At 42.4% G+C, this 22,347-nt stretch overlaps 1 protein-coding gene across 3 annotated transcripts in view; it reads right to left on the reverse strand.

Annotated features, from left to right (window-relative positions):
- The window catches only part of AXIN2 (axin 2), a 50,191-nt gene that overhangs the window by 10,280 nt on the left and 17,564 nt on the right, over positions 1-22,347 (reverse strand). For 2 of the 3 annotated variants that reach the window (XM_089540726.1, XM_089540715.1), the window contains exons 4-10: positions 14,340-14,442; positions 9,529-9,669; positions 7,959-8,464; positions 7,484-7,675; positions 6,919-7,149; positions 5,861-5,956; positions 1,636-1,803 (exon numbers count right to left, since the gene is read on the reverse strand). In XM_089540726.1, the coding sequence (XP_089396852.1) occupies positions 1,636-1,803; positions 5,861-5,956; positions 6,919-7,149; positions 7,484-7,675; positions 7,959-8,464; positions 9,529-9,669; positions 14,340-14,442 (1,437 nt within the window). Of the gene's footprint in view, positions 1-1,635; positions 1,804-5,860; positions 5,957-5,984; positions 6,209-6,918; positions 7,150-7,483; positions 7,676-7,958; positions 8,465-9,528; positions 9,670-14,339; positions 14,443-22,347 lie in introns of those variants that run through there. The other variant, XM_089540734.1, reaches the window with a different exon arrangement.

Here is a 22,347-nt window from a genome sequence, read left to right on the forward strand (position 1 = left end):
CTCTTTAGTTGTCCTCCATTGACAAGCAGACTTCATCTTAATACCTGGCTGTTTACTTAAGCCTTGTGTAAAAAGCCAACAGAGGGAAGGACACATTCAAAGAGGAACACCTCTCTTCCAAACAAGATTCAGGTTGAGTATCCCCTCATTACACATATACATAATAAGATATCTTGAAGATGGGACCCAAGAGACTAAATACTAAATTCATTTGTGTTCTATATATACCTTATACACATAGCCTGATGATAATTTTACAAACAATATTTTTAATAGTTTTCCACGTGAAAGAAAGTGTGTGTACATTGAACAATCAGAAAGCAAACATATCAATATCTTAGTCATCCATGTGGACAAGTTTGGACTTTGGAGCATTTCAGATTTTGGATTTCTAAGTAAAAGATGCTTGAGCTATACTGAATTGGGATATTGTAAAAATCACTTTTGATTAGTCAAATAAACAATTGTTCCCCTTGCAGCAGATTAGAGTAATCACTCCCATTCAAAAGCTTCCCATCTGTGAAATGAAAGTAATAAAAGTACAGACCAGGAGCAGTGGCATCACTAGGGTTGGTATCACCCCATGTGCTAACTCATGCTGTAGCTGCCTTATTTACTTCCTCCCATACAGAATCCTTAGTAACGTTTTTGTATTAATATTACTCATAAATTCCATTTCCCATATATCGCGGAATCTAATATCAATAGCTGTGACATAAACAACTAGCAAACTTAAAATTACACTTTTAAATTACAGTTTCATAAGCACAGTCTAAATGCAATGACATAGTTTCATGTATTTAAAATGCAAATTTGCTAAGGTGTGATGATTTTAAAGAAAATTATAGAACTAAAAAATTAAATTCATATATTTTTTAAAAATAAAAAATTATTTTACATTGTTTAAATTTCAAATTTTATAAGTTTATTTTTTTAAAAAAACTGGGATCTCTCCCTTCTCCTCCCATTGAGTCTTGCCCCATTCACACCATCTCTTCAGCATTTTAGAGGGACACATGAGAAGGTCATACCCCTCTTAAGATGTCACCTGGTGTAGCTTGCACATCCCTAATGATGTCCCTAAGCAGGAGGGGTTTTTTTTTAAATATGCAATACAACTCCCCTCAGCCCTAACCAACTGGCAAAGGATTCTAGGAGTATAGTTCAAAAACAGCCAGAGGGCCAGAGCTGCATATGTTAATACTGAATAATCAACTACAGATATATTAGATTGGTTCTTCAAGTGGGGAAAACCCACATTTTTTATAATTCAACACAGCCAGAAAATGAGCTCAGAACTTTGAAAGAACAGCTTATATGTAAGAGCCTGGGTGCATCCACTTGTAAAAGGTGACTGTCTTGGCAACAAAGCTGTACAGTCCACTCACCAGGTGAAACCTTGTTCAGTTGCCAGAATAACCAACCCACCTCTTAACTAGTATTGGTTTTAGTGGGTAAACACAAAGAGGACAGAAGAATTTGGAGAGACTGGTGACCTAGCTGCAGAAAACCTTCAAAGAGTGTAGTAAGCCCTTCCTTACTGTGGGAGGACGCTTACAAACACTCCTTGGTTATTTTGGCATGCAGGCTGTGCAAACACAAGGAAAAGAAGAAAGAAACCACAAAGATGCTTACCTATAATTTCCCTTTTTGCTCAGCTGCTCTTTAAAGTGCCCAAGTGTCAGGCTCTGGGCCTTTAACATCCTTCTATATGGAATTTCTTCTCCACAGAAAAAATAAGTGATAATCAACTCACTAGGCTGGGAGGAGTGAGTAATAGGGAGCTTCTTTGGTTCTTTGTGACTGAAACAGGAAGAAAGAGGGACAGAAACAAGTTAAGACTCTACAAAATGTAGAATATATATGACAGTGAAAGAATGCAATTATGTGACACAGAGTCAGATAACAACATACAGCAGTTGAAAATTAAAAGCAAACACTGACATCTTTTAATATATTAAAAGTTGAGGGGCGATGTGCCGGATAAACATTGGTAGTTGATGGATAGAAAGAGGAGGATTATATTGCATGCACAGCACTGAAAGTGAAGGGCAAGACAAATATCACTCAGGTTTTTAAAGCCCCAGCAATAACTACCAGCCTAAAAACAATGTGAGAATGTCTACTTTTGGGGGTCTAAAGCAAAGGTAGATACAGTGTGAGTTGCATACAGCACACACCCTGGGTGTAATTTTAAGCCCCTCAAAGCCCTGACATGTCCCTCCTCAATACACACACACACACACACACACACACACCCCTAATAAAAATACATACACAGCCCTTTAAGTGACAGAGAAAGTAAGTCCATCATGTTCATTGACTCCTTTGGGCCATTTCAGACCTAGGTGAGGTTTTTTTCAGGCAGGAAATAAACCAGATGGCAGGTATGATGAAGTGTTTCCCCATCAAACTCCCCAAAATGTTTTTAAGATTTCGGGGGGGCATGATACAGGGTGCAGCTCTTCACAGTCTACCATGGTCCCCCACTCCTGCCCCCGAGCAGTTGCCCATTGCTGGTCTAAAGACTGAACATCACTACAGGGCAGTTTCTTTTTGAAACCACTGAAAAGAAAGAGTATGATCCGCCTACATGTGCCTGCTCAGTTACTCACTTACAGTGGCCAGGATCCAACAGTGTCCATCAACAGATGGAAGCAGCTCCATCAAGGAAACTGGGAAGGTGCAATTCCTGCTCTCTACCCTCAACAGGGCTTGCCCCTTCTCTTCCCTTCCAGATTTCCACAAAACCAAAACACCACTCTGGATGGTTTCCCAGTGCTATGAAACAGGTATGGAGGTTTTGCATGGGCTTCCTACATGCAAGAGGAGGGAAAATTGGTCCCTCCTGGTTGCAGTGACAGAGTGGCTTCTATCCATGATGTTGAATACTAGCCTCTTGGGTTCAACAGGGCTTAACTCTCAAGTGCATGGGTTCAGGATTGCAGTCTCAGCCTCATTCCACCACCCAGTCTATTGTATGAATTAATGAATTTACTCTTTTAGCGAATTTAGGCAACTGTTATCTCTACTAAGGACTAGAAATGGATAGGCCATATAGAGGTATTAAACATTGGAGTCAATCAGTCAATGCTATATATCAGCCAAACTTTATCCCTGCCCACATTTTGTGATGCCATGCTTGGCTACAACAGATGGGAACCAGTTGAGATGTTCTGTAGTCATTTCTCTTCCATGTGACCTCCAAGGTCACTTTCCTACAGTTGAGTGTTGGTTCCTTACGGGAGCTGCTTTCTGAAGACAGAGCATGGTATAAAACTTCTTAGTCAATAACACCTGTGTGAGCAAATTATGAGAACGAATGTTCCTTGAGAGAGTGGCGATCTGATTAATATAAATCAAAGAAGAACTTCTGAAGCTGGACAAGCAACCTATTATTCATAAATCTTCTATAATTTTCCATAAAGAGTTCAGCAGGCTTCTGTTTCTAAGCTTCTGTGTATAAATTAAATTCCATTTCACCAACTCTTTCCTAATTGTTTCAAACAATTCCCATTGTTATTATATGCCTTCAAGTTGACTCCAGCTTATGGTGACCCTATTGTATGGTTTTCCTGGCAAGATCTATTCAAGGAAAGTTTGCTATCACCTTCCTAAGCTGAGAGATACTGTGGTCACTCAGTGGGTTTTGACAGCTGAGTGGGAATTTGATCCCTGGTCTCCTGGAATGCTAGTCCAATGCTCAAATTGCTTCATCAAACGAGCTCAAACATTTACACAGCATATATCTTATTAGAATACTGTTGTTGTTGTGTGTCTTCAAGTTGTTTCTGACTTATGGCAACTCTAAGGCGAACCTATAATGGAGTTTTCTTGGCAAGTTTCTTTGCCATTGCCATCCTCTGAGGCTGAGAGAGTATGACTTCCCAAAGTCACCCACTGAGTTTACATGGCCAAGCTGGGATTTGAACCCTAGTTTCCAGAGCCACAGTCCAACACTCAAACCACTATACCATGCTGGCTCTCACATTATTTGCATGTGCATATATTTTTAATAGATATCCCTCTTGCTGGGGTGCAGAAAAAATGGCCTTCAAATGTTTTGGCTCTACCACTATTCCTGATCTTCTGCCATGCAGCCTGAACTGGTAGTTGCCCACAGGTGACCCACCATTGCCTTAGAACCACTGATTCACTTCTTTTTCTGTTGTCTATATATGCACAGACATTAAAAGCAGAAAGAGGGGAAGAAATGGAGCCAATATTTGCTTAAGAGTGGAAAATAGACAGAAATATAGATCTCCTCTTGATTGGTAGATGGGCAGCACAGGCACTTCCCCATTTCTTACACACCCTGTTTCCAAGGTACACTGAATATCTACAATAACTATAGTAACTTGCCTATTTTATGGGCTCTTTCACTTCAGGCTCCATCAATGAAAGCTTTGAGGGGTTGTAATTTCCACATAGAGCTTTACATGAGCAGGAGCTTTTATGTTCACTTAAATATCAAAGAATATTATATACATCCCTCTCTACTGATGTGAATGGGAAAAGCTTCTGCTTATGTGGAATGCTAAGGATCCATGAAATGCTGCTGGACTGAGATTAGAGATCTGTCTTGTTGCATCAGATTCTGGTATACAGTCATATAACACCAGTGCTCAAAGATCTGCACTGGCTGCCTATTCGCTTCTGGGCACAATACAAGGTGTTGGTTATTACCTATAAAGCCCTAAATGGCTTGGGCCCAGGATACCTTGAGGACCGCCTCTCCCCATACAATCCGCCCCGCACTCTCAGAACATCTGGGCAACAGCTATTGAGGGTTCCAGGGGCCAGACTATCCTCCACATCAAGGAGGACTTTTACCATCTTGGCCCCGACCCTCTGGAACTCTCTGCCCATAGAGCTCCGCTCGGCCACCTCCCTGGCCCAGTTCAAGAAGGAGCTGAAGACTCTCTTGTTCACACAAGCATTCCCTGACACAGGCTTTAATTAGTCTTTTTCCCCCCTCTATGTCAGCAGTGACCTGTTGGCTAGAATGTTTTTAATGTATATGCTTTTTGATGTATTTGCTGTTTTTATTGTATGTATTGTATATGATTTTATGTTGTACACCGCCCTGGTTCATAGAAGGGCGGTATATAAATAAAATTTTTATTATTATTATTATTATTACAGTTACTGTACAAGGTAGGGAGATTTTTGAAGCCCTGATACTTTTGGTAGAAAGGGCAAGGGCAGCGGGTAGCCAAAACTCTTTGTCATATTGGGCTCTTGAGAAAGTGAGATACTCCTACAGAATAAGAAACTGCTCTGCTACCCAGGAGAATAGCAACAGTGCCTTGGATGCCAAGAAGGCAACTTCTGAGGCAACATTGGCTTGGCATGTCAAAAGGTCACAAAGTGTTACTCCACAGTAATTTACTCTTCCTAATTTGTTCCAAGTCTTTGTAGAGTGGCTTCAGGAAGAGAAAAAAAGCTACTAGCAAAGACAGCTGGTGGACTTAAGGTCAACCAATTAAAAATGAAAGGCTGTAGTCAGGTGGCTTAGCTTCAACTTCAAACATTACTCATTGCTTAAGATGAAGAGTATAAGAAAGAAAACTTTAATTATTTAGACCGAAGCAGATTTCTTGTTAAAAAGAACTATTCTGTAATTAGATTAATCCAATCTTTGTCTACTTTACAGGAATGCAAGCTAAAAAAAGAACGAGAAGGCAAGACTTGCAAACGTTTTGTTCTTGTTTCACCCCGTCAAAAGGCAAAGGAAATAGCAGGCTACCAAGAAAGGACTACAGTTTCAAAGCACTACTCCACTGATAAAATATACATTTTGTAAAAAATGACAGTTAATAATATCTAAGCTGTACATGTTCCATATGGCAACACTCACTCTTCTGTTGCTACACTTGCATTGCAAAAAGGACCATTTCCTCCTGGTACGGAAGTCAAGTGGTTGCGATCCCTCGGCTGATTTGAAGCTGAACATCTAAAAGTTTGGGAGAGGGAGGGGGGAAATAAAGAAAAGAATGATCAAACTTTTAAAAATCCTACCTGTACATCTAAGATCGTTGTGCTGAAACAATCAAGGGGAGAACTGAGGATGCTGAGGGCAAAAGTATCCCCGTATCTTCTAATGAAAAACAGCAAAGGCATCATTTGGCCAATTCACTGGGTTCAGTTCCAGAAATGCATACATGGTCATTAAGGAAGCAAACAAATAAGGGTAGAGTGTGGGATTCTAATTGTTCATGACAAGAGAGAAAGAGAAGGAGAGAGAAGGAGAGAGAAAGAGAAACATTATAATTTCTTTGGCACACTTCAGTTTAGCCACAGCCTTGTTTATAAATCCAGGAATCTGGTAATTCGACAACACAAAGGCATGCACACAATGTGTCATGTGATAAAGGTGTAATGCCATATGGTTAACAGGACCCAAGTAAAGTGAAATTAGCTCAGAAGCTGATTTGCAAATGGAGCTATGTTTTAAAGTAGGCTTTCTTCTCCATCTCAAAGGATTTTGGTGAAGGTTAAAATCTTCCTAGCTAAAAAGTCATGAGGTTGGTGAGGTTAACACCTGACTACTAGGCTTTAAACCCAGTTTGTATCTCTAGAGGGACTAAATGAATAGCAGGAGTGAGCATGCTTGGCTTTTCAGGACAACTCCATTCAGGAGTCTCATCATCATATACTGTAACCTACTGTAACACGCAGCTCCTCATGGCATTTTTGCACCCCCAGGTCCCTCCAATCTCTCCATCCCCAATATTAGAGCAAATTGTTACATTTCCACTCCTTGAGGCCTCTAGAAGTGGCAGATAGCAAAAACAAATCTTCCATCCCCTCCCTAAATTGGGGGGGGGGGGGGGTAAATGGACTCAGAGAGACAGAAAATGAAAGTGACTTCCAATTCCCATTTCCAGTAATTTTAGGCTTCCAGTGGGACGTTACCGTTGTTTCTGTGGCTTGGATACTTCTGCTAGCCTACGGCAAGCTTCCTCCAGCTGAGCCAGGGTATTGGGAGGTGTCAGTGGGGGCATGGCAGGATCCTGGACAAAAGGGTGGGCAGGCTGAATGCTGCGTGGGTGGCTGCTGCTCCCCCATAGGTGGTGACGGGCTGGGCGCTCCCCAGGCACACCTCTGGTGGATTCTGAATTGTAGGCTTTCTTTGTGCTTTGTGTGCTATGGAGAGAAAGACAGGGAAGGGAAGGTACAAGGTTATAAAAGCTGGAAAATATGACTTTAATAGCAGCTTCTGTTCTGTGCACATTCACTCTCTCTCAAAAAAAAAAAAAAAGGGGGGGGGGAGAAAAGAAAAAAGTCTGTCATAACATGAAAAGGGGCTCTTGCCAAAACATGACATTTTTGTGGTTTTTCTGGTTCCGCGGAACAGCTTTCATATTAAACCAGAGCAGCAAAAGAGCTTCATTTGTTTTTAGTGATTGTAAAAATAGACAGCTATGTAATAGATAAATATTTACCAAGAGCAACAGTGTTGCAGACAGCTTATATTTACCTATGGGGCTTGTGCTTAGATTGTCTTTCACTCTCCAGCATCCACTGCCAGACATTCTGTGATCGGTCTGCCTCCCCTCCAGGTAGCTGGACCCCTGGTGGGATGGAGAGCCCTCCTCCTTCTCCACCTGGCAGGAGAATGCCGTCTGGTAGCTTACAGTTCCTTTTCGGAAGCGTCCCAGTTCTGCTGAGGCTGCCGCAAGAGAAGGGAGAACAGCACTTTAGCTTGCTTTTTGCTGGTCACCACAGTACTTTAAGCCAGAAACACACACACACCTCTCCAGCTAACCTCCTTCCCCTGGCTATTGTCTTCAACTCTTTGAGATTTCTCAGATACTGCCAAGAAATCCTCATGTTTAGGAAAGCTGGCATGACTCACAACACTGTAGTCACATTGTCTCTCTCACACACATCAACACACACATATACACACTAGTCATCACTTGATTTCAGAGCTTGCCCAGGAGGAAACTTACCCAAATGGCTCCAGCTGTGCCACAGGAAGTTCTGCCCCCTTTGTGTGACCCTTGCACTTGGAGTAACAATAATAGTCGCTCCCCCCAGGGCCCATGCATTGGGCTCGTTGGGCCGCCTCTGCTTCTATCTGCTCCTTCGTTTTGGGAATGGTGTGATGGTGGATGTAGTGATGGTGAACATGCTTGGTGGTCTGCTTGGTGACAAATCCTTTGCTGACCAGGGCACAGGCGGTGGGGATAGAGGCTGTGCCAGGTGCCAGCAGCAACTTGCCACCTGGGAGGCGGTCTGGAGACCGTGCACGAGGACTATGTCGCCCCATACCAGGAGACTGGCACCCTGGGGTTTTCAGCACCCGTGAAAGATGGTCATCCAGGATGGCCTGAGGATCATCCTCATAGCTGCCAGAGGGTAGGAGAGTCAAGGGGTGTTGTTGATGCTGGACAGGTGTGACTTCTCGGGTGGTCTGTGAGCTGACAGGTATTTCAGATCCCTCCTTCTCTTCATCCTACAGGGGCAAAAATATGAATAACAAATAGCCAATTAAACAATAATGATGAATATCAGAGAGCTAGTAATTGCCTCAGGAATTTCTGTTATGTACTTATTCCTTCAACCAGGCTGCTTCCCTTGCCCCATGACACTCAAAATAATTAATGGAGCTAAAATCAGATGAAAATAGGTACAAATAAAATGTAAAAAAACAGAAGAAAAGTGCACAAACAAACAAAAAAAGAACATCCAAAATATCAAAGCCTTCCCTTAGCCACAACCCACCTCTGATGCCAAAGGCCCATCTAAATTGAATGGGAAATGCCTGCTGGCAGAAGGACAGCCTTGCCTCCCTCTACAGGGGTTCCCAGAGCCTGGGTGTAGTCAGTAAAAAAGCCCTCTCCTGCATCCCATGAACCACAGACTTCTAAGGATGGCAGGAATGAGAAAAAGACCTTCCCCCAGGAGAGCTCAGGATATAGGCAAGCTCATATGGAAGAACACAGTCTTTCAAGTAGGCTGGCCCTTAGTCACACAGAACTTTATAGATCATAACTAGCATTTTTAATTACATGCAAAACCTACTGGTGACCAGTAACAAGAGAGCCCAACATTCCCGGTCAACATTTTGGCTGTGGTGTTCTGGACCCAGCTGAAGTTTCTGGATGCCTTTCAAAGGCAGCCCCTCATAGAGCATGTTAAGAGTAGTCCGTATACCTGTAGTAAATGCACACTTCTGCTTAACATCCTGAAGAGGTAAAGAACAAACCTACAGAGTCAGGTGGGTTTGTCTGATAAGAGACTTCAGCTGAGACCAAACCAAGAAAATGCAAAGAAAACAATTCCTTGAAGCTTCTTGAGCCAAGGGTGTTTAAATGCAGGGCAGCAAGAACCAATGCTTGCGGTACATTCTTTAAGATAAGATGAACTGCACACTCAGTTTTCTGAACACCCCTACATTCTTCTACCTGCCCTCCTTGTGCCCTCATGCAACTTCTTCAGCAACCAGTTGGTGGGTGGGTGGGTAAGAGAGGGGCACTTCACAGGAGGCACCCAAGCTGAACTGGTTAATCCACCTACCTCTGTGATTTGCTGCAGCCTCTCCTCCAGAGAGTCCATGGTCTCTTGATCTCGCTTGAGCTTTTCTAATCGAGAGATGAGTTCAGCGGCAAAAGCAGCTGGTTCCACAGGGGTCATTTCCCTAGGAAGGCGGTGAGTTCTCTATACAGAGTGGGGACAAAAACAACGAGCCATGTTTAGCAGACGGAAGAAGCCAAGGCGGTTTAGCTCGAGCGGCATTTCTGGATCCGTTCAGCTTGTTGTGTCTCCATGTTTGGATGAAAAGACAACCGCAACTAGGCATGGTCTGCTCTGGATTTTTATGAGCTAGTGCTGTGGCCTCATGGAGTGACATCCTCCCCAATAGCGTTTGCCTTCGGCAGGAGCAGTTGGTCGCACTCCGAGGAACCCTGCTTGTTCTCTCTGTAGTACAACCAGCCCATCAGTAGCTACTCTGAAGTAGAAAATCTTCAAAGACTGTTGTCAAACATCAAATAAAAAACTCTGAGGTGGGAGGGAGAGGACTTTAACTCAAGGAATAAAAGTGGAGTATAAACAGAAAGGAGTTGGAAATTAAAAAAAAATAAGATGGGGAGAAAAAGGGAAGGGAACCGAAGGGGGGGGGGGGAGAGAAAAAGAAGTCAAACGGTTGCAGATCAGAGAAGTGCTGGTAATTTATTTCCTGGCTACACACTGGGCACCTTTGAGGTAGTGTTGTCTCAACAGTGTCCTAGATCTCTCTCCCCCCCCTCTCTTTCACCCCCCCCCTCACCCTCCATCTCTTTGTACAGAAAATGAAGGAAGCTGCTGCAGGCAAGCAGTGATACACTGCTGAGCGTGGCTGCCTCAAGCAGATCTATCAAGGGAAAAGGGAACATCTCCAAATCAATGTAGAATATAAAAAGGCAAATGAGAATTTCAGCCAAAAAGAAGCAAGTAATGAGGGAATGCTGTTTCCGATCACTTTCCCCCCCGTATCCCCACAAGCACCCCTATTTATTTCCTTTACCCTTAAATTCTGCATAAACACACACACACAACACACTTTTTTTTTTAACAGCCGAAAGCTGAACTGCCAACTCTTTCACATACTACCCATGAGATGAGGTGGGGCCTCTCTCTCTCTCTCTCTCTCCAGCAACCACTTAGCTTCAGAAATGATGTGAGGGTAGAAAAAGGCCACTCTGCTGGAAATTGTCACTCTTACACAAGCTGGCTCTATTCAGTTCCCTGATCAAAGCACTGCCTTACAGAGAAAGTCGATTTGCACGCCCCAGGACAAAATAATCTAATTTACAAGCACAGGCTATAGAACTTTCTTTATGGAAGAAGAGCAAAAATATAATAAATAAATAAAAGGAGCACACAGGCACAAAGTGATTCCATAGATCCTCTCTCTCTCTCTCTCTCTGTGTGTGTGTGTGTGTGTTGTGTGTGTAAGATAATATTTCTTGCTTCTTAAGAAGACAGCAGGAAGAGGAATTTGGTTACTCTAATCAAGACAAAGTAAGTTTGTATTTGCCTATGTAAACTGCTTCATAGAGAATTATTCACTAGAAGAATTACAGCAGCACCTTCCTGAAACCTATGGTGCTTTAGATGAGAGGGTGAGTTAAATTTCCTAGATGCAGGATGAATTTAACTGCCTGGCATTACAAGCATGAAAAACTGATTAAAAAAAAAAGAGGGTTGAGGGATGGTACCTATTTGGTACAACTATCCTCCTTTCTTTTGGAAAAGTATTTCTTGCCAAGACAGTGGGAGAAATCTAGGCTCCATTCAAATAAATAGTAGAACTCCCAGGGACTTCAAATGAGCACAGGATTTTTCCTGGTGGGTTTCTCTCTGTCACTTCCTGAAGCAGAGCAGAAAATGTGAAGCATTATCCTTAAATAAATAAACATTTTTTAAAAAAGCAGTGGATGCTAGGGAAGAAAATGAAGAATCTCCTGTCCACAGCTTTCCATTCATGTGGCTTTAAATAGGCAGGAAGCAGGCATATTACAGTGACCCTCCATGAGACAACATGACAGAAACACTTCCTGTAGTTAAGTTCCCCTCCTTCAAAAGGTTTTGTGGGGGGAGGAAAATGAGATTTCCACCCGGAACTCGTCTTTTTAAGGGTTGTAACAGGAAACACGGAATTCAGGTCAAGCAAGACACAGAGAAAGGATTTTTACAACGGGTCTAACAATTCAACCCCCCTCCCTATACACACACAGTTGTAGAGACTTTGGAATACATCTCCCATCAACTCTAACCAGCATAGCCTATGGTAAGGTCTCATAGGAGATGTTGTACAAAACACCTGAAGGGCACCAGCCTGCCCTCCCCCGGCACAGAGGAAGGCAGAGATAAGAAAGGATGAAAGGGACTCCTGGTGAATCAGTTTAGAACTGGCTAGCAGTCTTTTTCTATGAGAAAGTAGCCAGAAGCTTCTGAAAGTTCATGAGGAATGGGATCCATGACAGTCCTTGGCAAATTGTAATTAGAGCAGAGGTACTGGTCAGGCCAGTTTGGCCATGCTGGTTGGAGAAGAATTAATTCCCAAGTCCAGTTTACAAATAGATAGAAAAGAGTGTAATATGTGTCCAAGCTACCAAAGAGGTAGTTTTCCAGAAACCATGAAAAAAAATGGGTATGTGGGGAAAGGGATGAGGTAGAAATAATAGCTTCAAGTTCAGAAACTAAGAACTCCCACCATTTTCTATCAAGGATTTAACCAGCTGTGAAAATGCCTTTGCTTGCTACTAGCACCTTAGTTTAGTCACATCAACAAGTGGTGTGGAGGAGGAAGATGGCACTTGTATCTGTGGCTACCACACACATATTCTTCCTGCTGTGACCTACTGATCTGTGCCTTTCTCCACAATGGAGCAAAGTGGGAGGGCTCCCTCAGTAATGGACCTGCAGGTCATGGCACCCACTGAAAGTTTTGAGGCTGGAGTAGGGTCTAGCTATTAGAAGACAGGATTTAACCCCTAGCACCAGGCCTGGTCACTGTGGATGTGGTGGCTCAGTGGTTAAGATGCTGACTCTGATGATCACAAAGTCGGCAGATCAGCAGTTCAAGACCCAAGCGTCGCATGACGGAGTGAGCTCCTGTCACTAGTCCCAGATTCTCCAACCTAGCAGTCTGAAAGCATGTAAAATTGCAAGTAGATAAATAGATACCGCTTTGGTGGGAAGGTAACAGCATTCTTTGCAGTCATGCTGGCCATATGATCATGGAGTTGCTTTTGACAACACTGGCTCTTTGGCTTAGTAGTGGAGATGAGCACCACCCCTACAGTCAGACACGACTTGACAATCATGTCAAAGGGAAAAACTTTACCAGGCCTGGTCAGTACTCAGATGGGGGACCACCAAGGAATACTAGGTAAAGTAGGCTGTATTTCAGAGGATTGCAATGGCAAATCAGCTCTGGGTAGTCCTTGCCTAAGAAAACCCTATGAAGCTTGTTGGGTCACCATAAATTGATGGGAGATTGGAAGGTACATACACACATATCAAAAATAGTGGATGTCCTGGCCTGTCCTGTCTCTCTGTGAGACAGCTATGTTCATGGAAAGAGTATTCAGGGAGATACTAGATAACTCAGGGTAAGTGGATGGTTTTTCAAACCGAAGGCCCTAGGTTCATTCTCTGGGATCTCCAGTTAAAAGGCTGAGGCAACAGAATAGACTGTTCACCTGAGATAATGTAGAGATGCTCCCAGTCAGAATAAACAATATTTGACTCAGTCAGGAGTGGATAATCACTTTTTATAGTATGCAAGTCTGTTAATTTGTGGAAAAATCTAAGCAGGGATCGGATCTGATTATGGGTAGAGCCAGAACCAAGGGTGGGCAAGAGTTTGCAACTGAGCATTGCAGTCCTCTGCACTATCTATCTTTGTGTCTCCCCCATTTGCTACTCCCCATATGAAACAGAAAAACTGACTTCTAAAGAAGCAGATTGGAGAGCAAGAGCGAGCCCACAAGTTGTCCAAGGGAGAAGACATTGGAAAGTTTCTTTAAAAAGTAATCAGTCACCTCTACAGACCCAATATTTCCTCCACCACCCCCCATACACAAACATAAGTAGTAGTACAGATTTTACAAAGCAACTCTATTATCCTATTTATCAAAAGTAACTAAAAGTTAGTTTTAAGCCCAGTTCAGTGCTAAAGGCTTCTGAAACTGTGATGCAGAATACCTTCTTTCCACCCATCTCATAACTGCATCAGTCTTCACAACACAACATGAACCAGGACCTGAACCATATGGTATTTCTCCTGCACCATTAAGTGAAGTGACTCCTCCATAAACATCAAAGTAACGTAAAAGTTACAGTTTCACTGTAAGAAGAATCAAGGTACCCCCCATTGCCATACTGTCACAATATAATGTAGGTTTTTTATGAGAAAAGGAAATAATTAAAAGAAATTAATTATTTTTACTAGTAACTACCATGCCTTGACAGCTAGCTAGATAAGGGTCCCATGACATTACACCAAAGGTCACAGAATCTAGTTTCTTCCTCTCACCACACCCCTGACAGACTAAATGGGCAAACACATACTGTATATGGCAGATACTTATGTTTCCTTTGATCTGAGTTGATGACTAGAAAAAGTCTAAAATTTTAAGTCTACTGCCTTCAACAAAATACGTCCACCTGTGTCAGGTATGCCCAACATCTAACCACTCCTCTTAGGACGATGAGATACAAAAGTTGCCTGTCACGCAATCATTCCCAGGACTTCTCTTCTTTTTCTTAGCAGATGGTCATAATTTCAAGGCCATATGCTTTTAAGATGCCTCATTAGCACAGTAATCTCTTGTACTTACTGGAAAGTGAGGTAGAGAAACTTGACCATTGGCCTTGACACTACGATGCATTTCCCTCTGCAGTTGCTTCTTACTCCCAAGTCTATAAGGAGGAATCCCATCACTAAAAATGAAAACAAACATAAAACATTTTTTCAGCCAAGTGACAAACAGATTGCAGTTAAACGAACACTGGAACAGTTTTTTCCAGAAACAGGGTTTAAATTTGGTTGGTTCCTTCTCAGGCCCCCATATGTTTTGTTTTGATTTCTTTGTTCTAAATCAGAACTTGGGACTCGGAGGTACTTGTAGTGGGTGGGCATTCTGTGCCCTCCAATCCTTACCTATTGATGATGATGCTAGGCTGGGCCTTGCAACATTTGTAAGGCCAGACAATTCGCATCCCTGTTATAGCTGGTTATCAAGTAAGGAGGGACTATGAGATCAACCAGCATGTTTTCAATCTGGCCCCACAAAAAGATGGAACCAGGCAAGCAACAAAACTCAAGCCTTTAGATGCTTTCCCATCAAAACGATTCCTTCCCTTCCATATTTAAACTCCACTTAACCTAAAAACATTTCTGTAAGCAAACCCCTGAAGGCCAAAATGTGAACATGCTCTATTTGTTAGATCCTGTCACTTGGTTGTCATGGCTCCACACCCCCTCCCTCTTTTATTATTTCCTTAACTTTGATAACTTTTGATGACTTTTTATACACTTAGGTTGGGATAACCAGGAAGAAGAGACAGAATGGAAGCTCTTGTCTTAGTCTGCCTCTGAATACCAAAATGAACTGGTTCACTGTGGTAATTTAAAAGTACCAGCAAGAGCAATACATACTGACTTGTGCAGCTTTCAGACTCATTTATACTAAAATATGGAATTCAGAGGACTTGTGGGTCCTTTCAGTTGGGAGGGGGAAGAGCATGGTGGGTGTCAGATGTCTAGTGTAAACTCTCCTAAAAATGGAAGCAACCAATGAACCTGTAACTTTGTGAAAACTCATGTAGGGAGAGTCATTCAGTCATAGCCTTTTCTGTGTGCTATCCAAATGTGGCTTTATTTCACTTCTAGGATCCAAGCTCTGCAGGGGGTAGAGGGAACCCTTCTGCAGATTTGAAGCAAGATTTGGCTCTGTGTGATGAAGATTAGCTGGGAAGCATGCTGCCCTCTAGATTGGATAGAAACTCCCAGCAGCACTTGCCAGCATAGCCCATGGGTAGGAATGCTAGGAGCTGCAGGGTATCAAAATCTGAAGGGCCATGTGATTACCATTCCTGGTGTGAATAGGTGTATCCTTTAAGATGTCAATCTTTAAACAGTCCCATTAAATAGAGTAGTACTTACTTAAAAGAAACATGAATAAGATTGTATAGCACAGCTGCCCAATTCATATAGGCCTAGGGGTTAATTGGGCTCCATGGCCCCTTATTGTAAAATGTATGCACATTTTATATTCACTTAAAAAAAGAGAGCCAACCTCTTGGAACAGACTTTCTGAGTACAGTCAAAGAGATGAGTGATTGCTGAGAACAAGCAAAGTGTCCAAAGAAGATGGGCTATGAACTAGAAGGGCCTGGTTTCTAACCTCCACTGTGCATCGCACTTGCTAGGTGGCCTCAGGCAAGCCACAGCCACGTATCCTTTGATCACCTATCCACCTATCTACGAAACTAAGCTTACAAATGTGAATGGCATGGGTGGGAATCATGCGACCTCCCCCCCCCGCCCAATATTGTTGGGCTGTAAGTTCTATGTCAGCCCTAGCCAGCAAAGCCAATGATGAGGAACCTACATTACATCAACATCTGGAGGGTTGCATGATTCCTACCAATAATCACTTGGGCACCTACTTCTATATGATCAACAGTTCAATTCAAAAAAGCTTTGGAGCATTTTTAAAATGTGAGACTTCATTCTGAACTCTCAAAAACCATACCTGTGGGTTCATATCTACTGAAAACCATCCCTTTCTGATTCTTGTCTTTCAGCTGAATGCCCTGTCCTTTCAGCCTCCCAAACAAATGTAGGTACTGTATTTTAATACCAGAGTTAAAGTTGTTCTGGGTAGCTACTTCTTGAATCTTCAGCTAACAAGGAACACAGCTGCCTGACTCCTGCTCCAGGGTGGGTGGCTGTTGGAAAACCAGCACGCCCCCAACATTTGCACTGGAAGCAATTTAGAAAGGTCAGATTTAATCTAGAGAAGCCAAAACCCTTAAGAACCCCAAAGAGACTGCTTTTGCTCCTAAGAGTGTCCCACTGCAATCGTATATGATTGTCAGAAAGCTACACTGTCATGCTGCTGGGTGAGCTGTTCCAGTGGCAGAACACCCTTCCAGAGGAGATGTATGCTATGGGTCAAAGCTAAACATCTTTCTGAAGCATTAGATTTGTGTGTGTGACCGGTGCAGCGCTTTTAACATCATCGGAAATCTTCGTATCTCAAGAAACATGTAAAACAAGGTTACAGGTAATGACGACATCTAAAAACAATGTCAAAAATGTTTTGTGCTAACCATAGTTGAAGATCTTGACCACAGCTTTGGGTAATTCAATATTCACTCTACTGAAGAAGAGGAGCACTGAAGTCAATGGGATTTACATTTGTTTTTATTAAGAATTTTTATTCTTTTAAATTTGGTAATACTAATGCTGAACTTTGAAATGTTTACAGGTAACCAGGATCTCCATTTCCCCCACCATGTGTCCCACCTTCAGGTACATAGATTTGTCTCCATCTCCACAGCATAGCAGCCACACATAAGGAATGAATTCAAGCATCATGGCAAAGTGGGATAAGCAAAAATGGCATAAAATTAGCATCAAACTATGATTTAATAAGCTGGCTTGGCAGTCTTTTTTAAACTGTGGTTTGTGAGCTGATAGCAACTGCATTCAGATGCACTTCCTCTACCTGCTGCTTTCAGTGCATATATTCTGCTTGCATTAAACTCAACTTTATCTGAAGCTATGAACTTTGTGTCCACTGCAATGAGCTCTATATTAAGGGCAGTTAGCAAACTAGTATCAAACTCTGGCTTATATCAAGGTTGAACAACATTAAGTCAAGATATAAATGCAAAATGATGACTTAATACCAGCCAGGATTTCTGCACTGAAGCCAGTCCAGAAATTGAGGAGTACTCATGTAAGGAAACCATGAAGAATCTTGTGACATCATAAAGACCAACATGTTTTATCAGGAATAATCTTTCATAGACTACAGTCTACTTTTACAAATTCAAGTGAACTTCAGTCCACAAAAGCTTATTCCTAGTACAACTTGTTAGCTTTCAAGGTGCCACCAAGATTCTTTGCTATTTTTGCTGCAATAGATTAATACAGCTCCACCTCCTGGAAATTAGAAACCACAGCTTATGATACCTGTCCAAATCTTGCCATAGAAAGAAACAATGGCTTGGCTGAACAACTCAATAAAGCCAAAGAGAGTTCAAGTCAGAGCATATATTACATACTTTGTCCCTCTCTGTAGCAAGTTACCCCATGTATCCACTTTCAAATATGGTGTGGAGCAGTTCTAGAGTAAGCTGGATTTCAGACAAAAGACATGCCTTGCCAATGTTTTCCCACTGTCCAACTTCACTGAAATTGTGCCTTGGGAGATGTTCTGTTTCTTTTCTGATGTTGCAAAAGAATGTTCCTAACTATAGGAAAGTCACACACACAAAATACACAGACACGACTTTCTATTTGAGCTTTGTTACCTCAGAAGATAAAGACCTGACAAAACAAAATACATTGGATGGCGCAGAATACCACTCGCAATTCTTTTTGAGAGAATTCTGCCAAGGAGTTTTGCTCACACTGACCATCACCTTTGGTTGAGTGGTGGGGAATCCCTTCCTAATGGTAGGCTGTCTTGTGCCCCAAAAATTCTTTTTGCCTGATCCTGCAAAGGATGGCTCATCTCCACAGGAGCCATTTTGTACTATAGGTAGTTTTCTGCAATAGTCCTCCTTTTTGCTTGTGCTGAACCTTGATCTGGTTTGCTTAAAGAAGAACCAGTGGTGAGGGATGATGGGAGCTGGAAGGCCACTGGGTACCTGCCACTCCCTCAGAATGAAGGGGGCAGAGGAAAAATAGGGATGATAGGTACCTCCTGATATTTACAGCTCTGTTTCAGCCCCCGGGAAGTTCTTCTGAACAGAATGAAACAATTCTTAAGACTCAAAGACTCCCACGGAGAGATGTAGGAAGGCAAGCTTAAGGCTGCAATCCTGTACATACTAACCTCGGAATACATTAAGTCACTCTGAACTCAGTAGGTCTTACTTCTGAGCTGAAATGTTTAGACTTGCAGTGCTAGGTTTGATCACCAAATAAACTAGAAAGATTTGCAGCACAACAAAATTACTTATGGAACACAATACTTTGGCCAGATAAGCCAGCCTGCCATAAAAGCAACGCATACAGCATATTACAGTAAAAAGGACAGCTGCACCACCAACCCAAAGAAGTTTTTCTTGCCTTCTTACATTTGTCAACTTTAATCTTTAGGTGGTGCCAATAAAGCCACTACACAAACAAGAAACAGACCATTACACAATGCTCCAATAGACCCACAAGCGAAATGGCAATCATGAATGTAAGACAGGCTAGGATGCCATTCCAAGTCTCCATGGGGGAGGAAATGTAAAGCTCACTGCTTTGAAGGCAGAAAAGCATCACAGCGATTTTGGACTTGACAAGTGTTTCTGCATCCAGGGAGAGAGGGCAGCACAGGTCTGTCAAAATGTGGCAAATCTATCAATGTTGAAAGAGGGGGGAGAGGCAGTCTTACCAACTTCCTTCCCACTGTTCAGATGAGCCCACATACAGTAAAACCTCCATCAAGAATCACCCTTGCTCTAAATAATTCACATGGAGCCAGTGCCTATGGAGCACTTTGCTGCAGAGGCCAAAAAAATGAAAGAGAGAAGGAGAAAAAAGAAACAAAAAGTAAAGAAAAAGAGATGAGAAGAGGCCTGCAGAGTAAAACAAAAGTGGAAGACCTGCAGACCTCAAACTTCCATCCAGCTCACTCATGGTCAGTGGTGACAGATGATGGGAGTTGTAGGCCAACAACATCTGGAGGACCACAGGGTATCTAGCTCTGTTTTCAAGTACCACATAAGGGGGGAGGGGATGAAGAGGGGCAAATTTAGAAAACGGAACAGTTTTCTGTTTGAAAAGTAATATGGTGGCAGGAGATGAGGTAAGTGAGGAGCACCACATGGGGAGGACTGCAGATGAGTGGCCAGAGCATGTAGTTTGCCTCAATGAGTCTTGGGCCTTTTCCCCACCACTTGCATGATCCCAGGCAGCAGGACTAGTTAGAACTACTGGTTGAGACCAGAAAGAGCCACAGCAGCGGCTTCTCGGCGCTCCTTTGGCACAGCACATTGCTCCATGGCTGAGTGGGGAGTTGAATCCTGGTATCCAGAATCATAGTTCAATCTTCAAACCACCATACCACCACACTGGCTCTGGACTTTTTGCTTTTGGCTCAAGCCTGAAGCCACAGATTTGTAGGCTCACTACTGAGTCACTACTTCTCAGTTTCTTACGTGAAAAATGGAACAATAGTGATCTCATCTAAATAGGTAAATGAAAGAGGAAGGAGAACAGAAAAAGTAAAGCACCATGAACAGGAAGCAGAGAAGTGCTGAACCTAGGGAGGGCAGTACCTGTTCTAAAAGTCTTCCTTTGCCGTGAAGCACAATGGGTCAAGACACTACTTTCCAGACTATATCTTAGGGCTCCAGTATAGACATGATGAACTTCCTGGGGGGGAGGAATACAAATCTGATAAAGATTAGATGTATTACCTTATTACAATGGTAGCCATTTTAGTAGTTTTAAGTTCACTATAAGCCTATTGCAGATTTTATTGTTTTGTCAACTCATTTTATTGTATCTCCTAGATTTTATCATTGGAATACTGTAAACCATTTATGGGGGGGGGGGGCTTGAAACAAAAAGTAGTATAAAATACGTTAATTAAATTAAAAATTATTAGGAAGGACACAGAATACATATGCATGAGATACTTAGAAGCATTTAAAAATAAGAGCGAAACAATCCAAAATACTATGGTTTTATGTAGGGGAGTATATTTAAAGGTAGTTTTAAAAAAATTAATTAATTAAATTTAATTTAAAATCATACATACAAAGACAACTATACATTTAAACATATTTAAAGGTAGTTTCTGATGCTCATCTCAGTGAAATCCCCTCTTTTTTTCAGCAGTACAATACTGGTGCTACATGTCCTGGCGTGTGTGTTTTAAATCCAACTCTGGGCAAGAAAAACTGCCTGGCTTTTTTAGGCACTGAGTAGCACAGTTTAATTATAAACATTTTAACTAACCAGTCTGGTGCTAAGCCAATCTGTTTCTGGGGAAACACTGGTTTTGAAGTCTTCTTTCCAGTCAGCTAACATTTAAGCTGAGCCAATTATCTTAGCCTTTTGACTTAGATGTGCCTGACCTAACCTGAATGTAGTTTCACTGCTTCTTTTGAAATATCAGACTCATGCGCATATGCATTCACTCCCATCTTCATTTGGCAATAGCTCTGAAACGGAGCCTCTGATCTTGCCAACATCAAAAGCCTGGTTTGTAAGATAAGGTAATATTTGAAGTTCGCTCAGCAGTATTCCCCTGTGTCCAAAGTAAATCCATAAATAAGATATAACCAAATAATAAAAAGTCCCCTTTCGTCTCTCTTTCTCCTTCTCTCCTTCCTTCCAATCAAGAAATGGAAATTTAAATTTGCCTGATGCTTTGTGGCCAACGCTAAAAAGGAGAGAGAGAGAGAGATTAAGCAACAACAACAAATCCGCAGCATTGATCCTTAGGGTTAAATATGAATTAAAAAAAAAAAAGGAAAGCAGACATTTCCATTCTGGGAAATTCACCTGGGGCTGCCAGGAAAACACAGACCAGACCATAACCTGGGTACAAACCAAAGAATCAAATCAAATCGACCAAAAGCCATTGTACACATGCATGTATGCATGTGTGTACACATGCATATGAAATTTGGCCGTTACACAACTCCAGGAAGGAGTCAGATATCATGCCCTTGCATTAAAGGTGGCAAATCTGCCACAGCAGCCACTAATTTCACTGCACTCTCCATCTGCTGCATGGACACACACACCTGCTGCCCCTCACCAACTTCACAACAAAACTTTGGAGAACAACCAACACATTCACCCCTCCCACTATTACTCAAGTTTCCCTTCCAGACACTCACAGTCGAGAAGAAAATTCAAATGCAAAACTTTGGCCCACGTGTTGGTGTTCCTCCAATGCCAACAGCTGCTGAAGCAAATCAACATGCTTTTGATTTCCACAGTTTGTAGTATTTAGCCACAGTGCACTTAAAAAAGGAGGACCGGGTTCTGGCATGCACACAAACAAGACAACCCCTCTGCTCAATTTAGGCTTCTTTCCTGACCAGATTACAGGAAATTCAAACATTTCTAAAGGCTTCAAGAGGCACAGGAGGGAGGGAGATGGGAAGTTTAGGATCAGTTTGCAGGAGGAACCTATTTAAAAGCCTCCTCAAGTTTGGGGAGGTTATTCTCTAAAGCTCCACAATCATTCTGGGTTCTATAGAAATCCTTGCTGCACCCCCCTTGCATCCCTCCCCATATCTTGAAGCTCCCAGCAGTTTAATCAGGCAAGCTTCCCTTGCTCCTCACAGCCTGTACCAGCTATTGTCATGGCAGGAAAAAACAGCCAGGCCCCTTTCATGCCTGGCTTTAAGGGGAGCTCCTATTCACTTGTTCAAGTAAATTTCAAAGCGGCCTGCTACCCTCTTATCCCCTCTAAGCTCCCCTAGACTAACAATAGGCTGAAAGCGATTCAGTTAAGCCTTTCATCCACCATGCACTTTATTTCTCACTCAGTGCTCTCATCTGTGTAAGGCCCTACAATTGGCATTGCTGTGAAGAGAGGGTATAATCCCAGCCCAGTGTGTCCCAAGTGACCCAACACTAGTCCAGAAATGACT

Source organism: Sceloporus occidentalis, unplaced genomic scaffold, assembly GCF_023333645.1.
Source record: "Sceloporus occidentalis isolate IW3139 unplaced genomic scaffold, rSceOcc1.0.p SCAF_1, whole genome shotgun sequence".
In the NCBI taxonomy this organism is placed as follows: Eukaryota; Metazoa; Chordata; class Lepidosauria; order Squamata; family Phrynosomatidae; genus Sceloporus; species Sceloporus occidentalis.